Source organism: Poecilia formosa, unplaced genomic scaffold, assembly GCF_000485575.1.
Source record: "Poecilia formosa unplaced genomic scaffold, Poecilia_formosa-5.1.2 Scaffold634, whole genome shotgun sequence".
Lineage (NCBI taxonomy): Eukaryota > Metazoa > Chordata > Actinopteri > Cyprinodontiformes > Poeciliidae > Poecilia > Poecilia formosa.
In genome coordinates this window covers 28,414-39,995 of record NW_006800573.1, presented here as the reverse complement: position 1 = coordinate 39,995, position 11,582 = coordinate 28,414, and the positions used below count along the sequence as shown (strand labels likewise).

The following is an 11,582-nucleotide window of genomic DNA, read 5'->3' as shown; positions in this document are numbered from 1 at the left end:
AGGTGGAAACTTTTTCTCCCAGTTGGACCCAAATCTGGTTCCCCAAGGCTGCATCATTTCTTTGATCCAACTCCAGTCCGTTTGCCTAGTCAAAGTCCGGTTTGGTTGATGAGGTGTGACGCTAATCGACCTCTGACCTCCAGACCTCGATCTGGGTTCGGTTTAAATGTGAACGCCAAGCGGACCAGAGACCGCTCCAAAAGCAGGAAGTGGACTACAGCGCAGGGCATTCTGGGTAAATCCAACCAGCAGCATAAATGTCTCCTGGTCTTTAGCCAAAAACTAAAGGGAAATCCTCCATCTGCTAAAATCCTCCATCTTGTTTCCACCTGGTGAAGAAGGAAGTTGCTCTCAGTGTCTTCAGAGGTTTTTGTGTCGTTTCCTTCAGTGGTTCTTGGTGCAGCGCCCAGCAGATGATGGAGTTCTGGTTCCAGTAGAACCGGGTTGACCAGACCATCTAAAATTATTATTAATGTTCCCAAAATGACGTCAGATGGCGGCTGATTTCAGATCTGGTAACGTTTGCTTGGATCTCCCAGAGTTAACCTCCAGGCAGAAAAGCAGCTAAAGTTTCTGAAATGTTTAGTTTCTCACCAAGCTTCACTAGTTTCTGTTCCTTCCAGACTAGAAACTCATTTTTAAACCCAAATGTGATGAATATTAGAAAAAACAACATGGAAGGACTGCAATGGAAACCATCACCAGGCTGAGTTCAGATTCACTGAGAAGAGATTCCGTCCTGATGGAAACAGGAACTGATGAGGGCAGAAGTTGGTCGGGATTTCCTCCAGCAGGGGGCGCCAGCAGAGATGTTTCGGTTCATTAAATGATCCGTTTTCACAGTAACTCTGTGGTTCGGGTTTGTTTCCAGAAGAAGTCAGAACCTCCTGATGGGAGCTGAAGCACGGCTTTGATCCAATCAGAGAGTCGATAGAAAACCAGTATCTACCTCCTAACGCCGGAGACGAACCTGCAGCTCCGCCAGGTGGGCGGGGTTAACGCGGCTAAGCCCCGCTCCCCCGCCGGATAAAGACCTGCGGCTGATCCCCAGTTCCAGTTCAGGTTCTGCTCCTCCAGAGACCCCATCCTGCCAGCATGCTGCCCCCGCTGACGCTGAGCCTCCCCCGCAGCCCGGAGGCCAACACCACGGCGGCCGTGGACTGGACCCAGGTGAGTCCCGTTGATTTCATGTGGAGATTTAATCATATCGCTCCGTTTCACTCCCTCATTCAATCACTTCTGCTCTAAAAGCTGCAAAATAATCTGGAAAAAGGAGCAAAAACGCTCATTATTTTAGTTGCATCTGGAAAAAGGAAGTTTTTCCATTTGATTTTTGGAACATAAAATTTAAATTTTTGAAAATTCAGTAATTTTATTTCCTTAAATTGTGGATTTTTTTTTCATATTGTTCTGTCATTTGTGTAGAAACTCTATAAACATGTAATGAACTGTTTCTTTTCATCTTTTCGTTTATTTTAGTAGTTTTAACGCCGTGGGGCGTGTGGGTTATTATTCCCTCCGCGCAGACTGACAGGCTCTGATGACGTTATCAGGATTCCCAGGGAATCGAACCGGGACCGCTGGTTTGCAACTTAAATATAAAGTTAGCGATGAAAGTAGTTTGTGAGCTAGCTATAGTTTAGTTATCGAATTAAATATGTAACTAAACGTTTAGCTCACTTAACATTTAATTTATTTAGCTCTATTTATATCACGCTCTATTTATCTATAAATTTATATTTACCTTGCCAATTTTATATTTATGTTAATATTTGTGTGAGATGAACTGTTTGGGAGGTGAAGAGAAGCTCCATATTTATCAGCATCAGCATCGGTTCTGGTCGGTTCTGGTCGGCTGCATAGGCCTAAATCCCGGGAGGTCGGGGGTCGGGGGGTCCGGACCCCCCAAATCTTGGAAAAGTCTAGAGTTGTCCCCCCCAAAGAAATCATGAAAAAACCCTTGTATTTAAACAATATAAATATATAAAAAGCAATAGAAACAAAGAACGAAGTAAATCTGCCATTCATCTAAGAAAAAAAACAAGAATTATTTTTAAGTCCCCCCATCATTGTTAGAACAATGGTTCAGTCCAAAGTGTAGGAGGAGCAACAGCTGCTGATCGGTACAGGCTCCGTTAGATCCGCTAAGGGAGGAGCTAGCTGTTAGCTGCGGCTCTGCAGCATTAACAAAAAACCCTCCAGTAAGTAAATAGTTAAAGCAAAAGACATGTAACACGTTTTATTTACTTTCACTGCTCAACAGAGTGAAACACGTTAATAAAAATCAGTCCGCAGTTTGTTATTTCATTACTTTGGATGAATCGTGATAAAATGCCTCCTTATGCCTTGGAAATCAAAGCTAGCTAAACTGCTACATTGCTTTCATAGACTTCGCTCCTTTTTCTGTCGAAGGTAGCCAATATTTCAATTACATTTAGCTCTCTAACTCTTTAATAAGAAGAGTTTGAAACGGGAGCGGCTGAGCGTTAGCATTAGCCGATAGCTCAGTATGGGAGCCGAGAGCAGAGGGGCGACTGCAGCTGGCAGGAAAAATAATAAAGTATGACTTTATTTCTTACCATCTTCAACGTAGAGCCTTTAAAACCACAAAATAAAACCTGAATATTTTTCTGGAAAACTGGTGCTGACCTTTATGTTTAAGTTATGATACTTCCCAGATATTCAATTTCCACATATTTATAGGTTTTAACATGAATTCCCCCTGCCCCCCCAAAAAAAATTAAGGTTCAAAGCAACTTAAGTTATAATTTAAATAACACATGATTTGTATCAACAAAAACTGCAATAAATCAATATTTATGAGCACATTTATTAAGTGTAGTTACTTATTAAAACTTTTTCATTTAGAGCCTTAAGTTTTTGTAAAGGTGTAGCAGAGATTAGATCTTTGAACCAAACTCAGATCTAAGCAACATTTGAATCTTAGTTTGACTTCTGTGGGTCTCAGCAGGTTGTTCACTGAGAAAAACACTTTTGTTATTCATTGCTACTTACTAGTCATTTTTGGTGGTGCAGCTTGAACAAAAATTTAAACCACATTTGACTGTAACTTTGCCGACCCCCCCAAAATTGCTCTTAACATTTTCCCTGTTTATGGTCCCCCCCCCCCAATAATGAGGTGGGATTTACACCCTTGGTCGGCTGTGGTCCGTTCTGCTCGGTTCTGGTCGGGTTGCAGCGGCGGGTTGAACGTGTTGTTTCCCCCTGCAGGTGTACGAAGCCGTCCGGTGGATCCAGCTCATCATGGCCTCGTTCAGGTTGGTTCCGGCTTCCTCATCCTCCTCGGTGGTTTCCTTCTCTGTTCAGTTTAAAATGACATTTATTTGTTTCTGCATTGACATTTCAGAAAGGAGGAGATTTTAGGCTAAAACTGAGGAAAATATTGCTTTGAAAACCCCAGCTAATTTTAGTTCTGGACTTCTTGATCCGGTTCTGGTTCTGGTTTGTCAAGGTGACGTTTCCATGGCGATGAACACAGTTTAGATGAAATGCCACCTTGGTGCAGAGGTAGATGAGAAGCAAAGGTCTTTAACAGATTTTTAAATAAAACAACTTTATTTTTGTTTTTATATTTCATACATTTTAATTAAAGATTTAAAGTTTATAGTAAATTACTTTAAAAAGCACAAAATGTGTAACCTACTGACAAAAAAACAAAGTTCCTCTTTGTGCAGATAGCTGTTAGTTTAGTTTATCTTGGTTTCATTTAATTTAGCTTAGCTTGATTTGCCTTTGTTTAGCTAAAGCTAGCTTAGCTTAGCTTGTTTTTACCTTAGAAAATATTTTGAAAGAATCTTAAAATCTTAGCTAATTTCTTAGACATTTATTTCAGCTTTGCTTTGAGTTGTTTCTCCTTAAATTGTACATTTTATGCATGAAAACAGGAAAACCTTCTACAACTGGCCTTTTAAATGACATTTACATTTTACAACTATTTATCGGCTATTTTGGCCAAAATTATTCAGGAATGATTTTATTGTAGAATGTGTTTGTGTTTTTAATGCTCTGAATAATAATTCAGACAGTTTTTAAACATTTTCTCTGAATATTTGCAGCATTGTTGGTTCCGGCTCCATCATCTCCCTGATTATTCCCAGACTCGGTCAGACGCCCGAGGTCAGTCGCATCATATGGTTGCGTCCAGCTGTCCTTTGGGGTCAGAGGTCAGGTGTCTGACTGCTGCTGTCCTGTTTGCAGCTGCAGCCTCTGTTCCAGCTGAGCGTGGCGGACCTGCTGCTCGCCACCTGCTGGCTGATCGGCGCCATCCTCTACTCTCAGCGCTGCGACCACCTGAGCGCGCTCTGCTACAACCTGCACACCGTGGAGCAGGTAACGGCCGCGCCGCCGCTCTGGGGGAGTCTGACGGGCTTTCTGGGGAAGTTTGAGGGATTTCCATGAGTTTTATCAGGAAGTGGCTCCTCTTTCCTCCTCAAAGCCTTCACTGTTAGAAAATCTCAGCTTCCTCAAACAGCAGAGAGAAACCGCAGCCTGGACACGAACAGCATCAGAACCAGCTGCTGTTTCCCACAGAAACTCACGGCTGGACTCAGTCTGGGACACAAACACTGACACAGAAATATTTCAGTGGATTCAACTCAAAAATTGTTTGGTTTCAATGAAAGTTGAAGAAAAAACCTTCATGGTTTCTAATTTTATCTGTGAATAAAACATGGAAACGTGCAAAGGAACCAAACAAGTTTAAAATCAGTTGAATTCAGTTTATTTCTTTGGTGCCAATTCACAACATCTTTCATAGAGAGAAAACAACTCAGAAATCATAAAGTTAAATTAAGGTTATTACTTTGTGTTATTATTGTGATAATGATAAAAATTAAGATAAAAAAATAACTATATCACTTATTTTTTAGGTAACTGAACTACAAACATGATTATTGTTCTTGGAAAAACACATAAAACAGGATCCTTCAAGACTCCACTTACATAAAAATAAAAAGTGTGATTCATATCACTAAACTAAGATGAAATAAAAGTAAAAATAACATTTATTTATTATTTATCAGTAACTGAAATTTATCCTAACAGTAGATCAAAGTTGATCATTTATAACAAAATAAATGATAAATGGTACAACAGATAATCATCTCTAAGTTGAAATAACAGCAAATAAATCAAATCGGAGAGCAGTAGGAGAAAGTAGCAGAATGAGAAAAGGTCAGTTCAACCAGGTGTAAAAATAAAGTTCAAAGTGGATCAAATTGATTCAGATTCAGTTTGTGAGAACCTAGAGGCTGGAGAACATGCTGTTTTTCTCATATAAAAGCATAAACATTCTGTTTTCAGCTTTAAGAAGTTCCTCTGAAAGTAAAGTTTAGTGTCTTCTGTTTTCAGGTTTTATTTTTGACACCAGGAGCTGAACTGGAAGCTGCTGTCTGGGGGTTTTCCCACCGCAGCAGCAGGTTTGAGTTTTACATCTGGCTTAAACCCAGCTGATAAATCCTCTGAGGTCAATAGTGGGTCACAAAGACAACGTGGGTAGATCACATGACATGAAAAACACGTCAGCCCGTCATTTATCACGTCATTTTAAAATAAAATACCCGTCACTTAATTGATGTACAGGTTGGCCTTACCAGTTGGTGGCGGTAATGGTCCCTTTACTTGTTTGCCAACCGCCATTTTAACAAAGAAGAAGAAGGAGAAGTCTAACACTCACTGCGCATGCGTAAACAACTGCGCTAAGTGCAGCAAAGCTAGCTAGATAACGAGTTTCTCCAATTTCTAACCCTCGGTTTTTCTCTTAAACTTAAAAAGGAAATAAAAAATAAGTACGGCAGACAGACCAAGTAAGAAGACAAAAGTTTATCACTGTAAACATATAAATACAGTTATATTTTGCGTGTTGTACTTAGATCGTTTCGACTCGGTCCTGTTTTAAGAAGCTCACTTGCTGAGTTCATCTTTGTTGGCTTGTTCCTTCATTTTGTCCTGATTTGTTGCCTGTTGGTAAAACCGGGTTTGTCTGAGTCTGGGACCGGCGGTTCCTCTTTCCGCTCCGGTATTTCGCGGTTTGGGTTTAGATGCTGATGTGAAACCCAGAGCGCTTTCAAAGCCATGACAGCATTTTCACATCACGTGATGCATTTCCAAGTTAGAAAGCGAGCGGGACAACAGAACCTGAACTGAACCTTTAGGGCAGGAAGTAGGTGAGAGATGGTGGGCCCAGGAGGATGTGGCTCTTCGTCACAGCTTCATCTGCGTAAATGTTCTGGTCCGATCCGGCCCGTTTGGCTCAAACAACCAGAACTCATCCTGAACTGGGTCACTGAGGAGGAAATGGAGCAGCAGAACCAGGACACAAAAACACGCCTGACCTATTCTATTGTCCGTTTGAGCTGCTGGTTTAACCCGTTACTGTCAGAACCAGACGGACCGTTTTGTTCTGTTTCAGATTCTGTACATGGCGTCCTTCTTCTTCACGCTGAACTACGTGTGGAACCTTTACACGCTGACCAGAGAGAAGTTCAACAGCTGCTTCAGCGGCTACTCCATACAGGTAGCCATGGTTATATGGTAGCCATGGTTATATGGTAGCCATGCTGAACTGTAGCTCACAGAGGCGTCATTAAACATCCATTAAGATTCAACATAACTTTTATTTTATTGTTTCTGTAAATCTTAAACTGTTTTCTATCTTCTTCTGTTTGAGGTGAAATCAGAACTATCTGCTTCTATGGAAGGCCATTTCTGTCATGAAAGAAAAAAAATAAGAGCCCAACAGGAAGTCATAATTTGAAGTTTTAAAGTTGTAACTATGAGATACTGGATATCTCATAACAGTTGAACACATTTTATCTAAACATTACGTTAGCTTTGCTCTGTTCAACTCATTTATATTGACATAGAGTAGCTTTATGTTAAGTTGCCTTTCTATTCCTTAAATAATATTAAAAGGAAAGGTTGTAAATGTCTTAACTTGGTTTAGCCTTTAGGAAGAGGATTTCTGAAGCTAAAAATTTCACATGAAGTGTTATTATTAAAGAAGCAAACAGTCTTTAAAATGTTTATCTCCATATTTTGCTATTAATCAAGCCGGCAATTTAAACATCTTGTTGGTTCCTGGATGAGGTTCTGAATCTTGGCATCTTTTCTTTCCTCAGTTTTCCAACACGGTGTCGCTGAAAGCTAAAATGATTGCTGTGTTGTCAAGGTGAGAACATGCTGAGACCAGCAGCAGGTGAACCTGGACCTCACCTGGACTGCTCTCACCCCGCTGACCCGTTTCTCCCGTTTCAGTCTGGTTCCGGCTCTGCTCATGGTCCCGGTGTTCGTACAAGGGAACGTCGGCCACTGCCAGGTCAACTTCAGTGAGCCCTACAGGTGAGGCCTCACCTGAGACAGGTTAGCGCAGCGGCGCTGCTGTCAGGAGCTGACGCTGTGCTTGTGGAGCAGGTGTCTGCTGATGCACACCGGAGCGCTGTTCCTGCGGCCGGACCAGCAGCACCTCAGCCGCAGCTGCAGCTTCCTGCACACCTACCAGATCGGAGTCTTCCTCAGCAGCTTCCTCCTCACCCTGCTGGGCATCACGGTGAGCTGAGGGGTAAACTAGAGGGGTAAACAGGGTCTAGAGGGGTAAACTGTCTCCAGAGAGAGGACCGGGTTTCAAGGCTTCATTCACCCTGTTAATGAGGGGAAGCTGACCTCTGACCCGGGTCCTGACCCGTCCACTCAGGTCTTATGACGCTTGTTTTGGATTGGCTGTACTGAAACCAGTTTCATTGTGCTTCTGTACGATGACGATTAAGGCTGGTTCTGATTCTGATCCAGGTTCTGGTGGTCAAGGCGCGGTGCGTCTACCGGCGGGCGGTGACGTCCTGCGGTTACCTGGGCAACGAGCAGCGGGCCTTGTTCCGGGTGATGGACCTGCGGATGCTGCTGTACCCGCTGGTGTTTGTGTTCTGCTGGGGTCCAGGTTTGTCCCGGTTCTGATCCGTGTCACTCGCCACTCAGCGTGGCTGTTGCTAGGGGCGACCGCGTCTCGTTCACTCTGTGCGTTCCGTTTCAGCCGTGGCGCTGGCGTTCCTGCGGGTGGCGAAGCCGTCGACGGGTCACGGTGTGGCAGGCGTCTGCCTCTACATATCCGAGGTCAGCGCGCCACGCTCCGGGCCGACCGGGTCGCTCCGGGCCGACCGGGTCGCTCCGGGCCGGTACCTGGAGCTCCGACTGATCAGGCTTCACGTTTTAATCCAGTGATGTTTTGGTGATTTTAAAGGGCCAGTGTCAGATTTTNGAGGACCGGGTTTCAAGGCTTCATTCACCCTGTTAATGAGGGGAAGCTGACCTCTGACCCGGGTCCTGACCCGTCCACTCAGGTCTTATGACGCTTGTTTTGGATTGGCTGTACTGAAACCAGTTTCATTGTGCTTCTGTACGATGACGATTAAGGCTGGTTCTGATTCTGATCCAGGTTCTGGTGGTCAAGGCGCGGTGCGTCTACCGGCGGGCGGTGACGTCCTGCGGTTACCTGGGCAACGAGCAGCGGGCCTTGTTCCGGGTGATGGACCTGCGGATGCTGCTGTACCCGCTGGTGTTTGTGTTCTGCTGGGGTCCAGGTTTGTTCCGGTTCTGATCCGTGTCACTCGCCGCTCAGCGTGGCTGTTGCTAGGGGCGACCGCGTCTCGTTCACTCTGTGCGTTCTGTTTCAGCCGTGGCGCTGGCGTTCCTGCGGGTGGCGAAGCCGTCGACGGGTCACGGTGTGGCAGGCGTCTGCCTCTACATATCCGAGGTCAGCGCGCCACGCTCCGGGCCGACCGGGTCGCTCCGGGCCGACCGGGTCGCTCCGGGCCGGTACCTGGAGCTCCGACTGATCAGGCTTCACGTTTTAATCCAGTGATGTTTTGGTGATTTTAAAGGGCCAGTGTCAGATTTTCCATCATGTTATAATTATTGCTCATCAGAAACGTACTTGGTCCTCTGATCTCTATGACAACCATTCAGCTGTTAAAACACCTGGGTGGGCTTCAGAAAGAGCCGGAGCTTCTTAAAGGCACAGAGACCCAATTTCAAGCATTTGAATCAGGAAGTCAAATTTATTTCAAGTCATTTTTGATATTTTTATAGTTAGAAAGTGAAAACACCTGATGCTGCCTCTCTAAGGTCACTTTGTGTCGGTGTAGTTGCTTTGTGTTGCTTTTGTTCCTGTTTCTGTTCTTAAAGTGACGGTGTGTATTTTCCAGGCTTTCACTTCGGCCTCTCAGGGTTTCCTCAACTGTCTGGTGTACGGCTGGACGCGCCTGCACCTCCGCCGCGCCGGTCTGTCCTTCTTCTCCAGAGACGTGGACACGCAGACGCCGCTGCTGCGCTCCCAGCAGACCAGGAGCTATCTCACCTGAGGGGGCGAGCGGCTCAGCAGCGGGTGGGGGTGGGGGCTTTTCTGCTGCTTTCTGCCACAGAGACTTGAGGCGTTAACTTTCGCTTTCCACCAGAGGAAAAACTCCGCGGCTGCATCTTCCACCTCTGGTCCTGAACCACCGAGGCGAGAAAAGAGGAAGAGGAAGAGCAAAGGGGGGTTGAGAATGGTTACTCAGTCTGTCAGCGACCTCTGACCTTAGGAAGTGAAATCATCAGTCTGGGTTGAAATGCTTTTATTTTGAAGTTTTCCAGCTAATAAAGTTGCTTCAGTGATCAGAAATCATCTGAAAGGTTTTTACAAACTGGTTTAAATTTAGATTTTTAATCTTGTTTCATTTATTTTGCTGATTTTCTTTCTGAAAGTTGGCAGAATAAATAAAAATGATTATTAAGCTTTGAAGAAATTGATGCAACACAAGAAAAAAAGTGAACTGGAAAAAGTCAAACTATTTGAAAATTTTAAAATCCCAACAATCAACTGAATGTAAAATTTATTCAGATTTTATTTTCACTCTTTCAACTTGTTTTACATTTCATTCTTGTGTTTTTAAAACTTTATTATTATTTTTACTTTACTGTTCTGGCTTTCTCGTTATGTTTTATTATTTTAACTTTATTCTCTCGTTAAGACTTTATGCTAATAAAATTATCACTTTATTTTTGTAATTTAAAGAAAAGTCATTTTGTCATTTTTATGTTTCAGAACTAATAAAAATTACAAAAATTATTGATGGAAAATAGATTTAAAAGATCAAATGAACTGTAAAAAGTCTGACTTGTCGTTGGTTAAAGATGGAAAAAAATCCCAACAATGTTCATGCTGACATGCTTATTGTTGCATAAACAGTTGGTGATATATTATCCGCCCCCACAGCCGAGCCGCTCTGGGCAATCAGCCGTTTCTGCTGGAGAATCAGGAAAAAAATGAAATGATGTGAAACCAGGAGCCTGCAGGTGGCGCTGGAGGTTACTGAGCAATGTCTCAAAAACAAATAGAAAATATAAATTAAACAATACATTGAAAACAATTAAGATAAAATGGAAAAATAACCTGAAAAAGAAAAGATTTAAAATGACAAATTTTAGAAATTAAAATTTCAAAAAATAATTTGAAAAAATGCAACTAGAAAATAAAAGATGAAATAATTCTTTAAGAAAAAATCAGAAAAGATTAAAAGAAAATAAATTGAAAACTGAAACTATAGATATCGTAAATTACTCTCAAAACATTTTTTTTATTACAGTTTGATAAAGTTTAATTTTTTTCACATTTTAATTCCTGTACGGTGTTTTTTACTCAGAGCCGGCTGCCCCTCCCCAACCTGTTTCCATCAGAGAGCAGCGGCTCTTCTCTTCCTCTGCTCGCCATCCTGGAAACAAAATTCAGATATTTTGACCTAAATAATGAAACGGGAACCTCAGAGACCCGCAGCCTGCAGCTTCTGAACCAAACCGATCTCTGTTGGTTCTGTCCGTCTGGACCCGGGCTGACCGGAACCAGAGTTTCTTCCCTCCACCTGCCGGACAGATGAGACGCACCCGGCCCCTCAGGTCTGGCTGCGGACCCGCAGAGCTCTGCGGCTTTCAGTGAGCAGTCCGCAGCTCAGGGCGCCCCCTGCCGGACACGCTGCGTGTCACGTTCTGCTGTAAATACTTTTTAAGATGCCGTTTAAATAAGAGATTTTCTAACATTGTTTTATTTTGACAAACTTCTCGGTTGATTGAAAATAATTTAAATCTAAATCTTACAGGGGTATGAATACCTCTGAGCTTAGAGAAAATTCAACAAAAACAAAATTTTTGTTTTTAAAGTGAATTTTAGTTGAAAGTTGAGTCAGAGGATGGAAACATGACCGTAGCTGGAGTCACAGGCCCTGTTGGTCCCGGTTCGTCCCTGTTGGACCCTATTGGACCAGGTACTAAGTAGTTTCCAGAACATAAGATGTTCAGAACAGTGACGTTCATTGCTGGTGAGCCACTGACTTACGACGGGCAAAAAGACTAACCTTTTACATGTCATCCGTAGCCGCGTTAACTCAGTGAAACTTAGAAATGTAGGTATTGATTTCGTGCTATGATCCACAGCAAAGGGAAAGAGGTATTCTCCACGCTATGCAACTGCCAACATGTTTTAGGATTTAACACTAAAAAAACTAGATTAGCTACCGCTCCTACTTTACTGAATTACTTAG

At 43.1% G+C, this 11,582-nt stretch overlaps 1 protein-coding gene across 1 annotated transcript; it reads left to right on the top strand.

Annotated features, from left to right (window-relative positions):
- Window positions 1-425: 425 nt before the first annotated feature.
- Window positions 426-9,670, top strand: tmem116 (transmembrane protein 116). The gene is made up of 11 exons (XM_007541801.2): window positions 426-1,170; window positions 3,232-3,278; window positions 4,077-4,137; window positions 4,219-4,350; window positions 6,431-6,535; window positions 7,140-7,189; window positions 7,276-7,359; window positions 7,432-7,567; window positions 7,807-7,951; window positions 8,045-8,124; window positions 9,216-9,670. The coding sequence occupies exons 1-11, from the start codon at window positions 1,096-1,098 to the stop codon at window positions 9,369-9,371; spliced, it is 1,071 nt and encodes a 356-aa protein (XP_007541863.1). The 5' UTR covers window positions 426-1,095; the 3' UTR covers window positions 9,372-9,670.
- Window positions 9,671-11,582: the final 1,912 nt, after the last annotated feature.

Bases quoted from the DNA above. Each gene is read 5' to 3' on its own strand.
- tmem116 (XM_007541801.2), top strand. From the start codon at position 1,096: ATGCTGCCCCCGCTGACGCTGAGCCTCCCCCGCAGCCCGGAGGCCAAC. The intron at 7,568-7,806 runs GTGAGCTGAGGG...ATTCTGATCCAG, and splicing joins TCACCCTGCTGGGCATCACG to GTTCTGGTGGTCAAGGCGCG. The intron at 8,125-9,215 runs GTCAGCGCGCCA...TGTATTTTCCAG, and splicing joins TCTGCCTCTACATATCCGAG to GCTTTCACTTCGGCCTCTCA.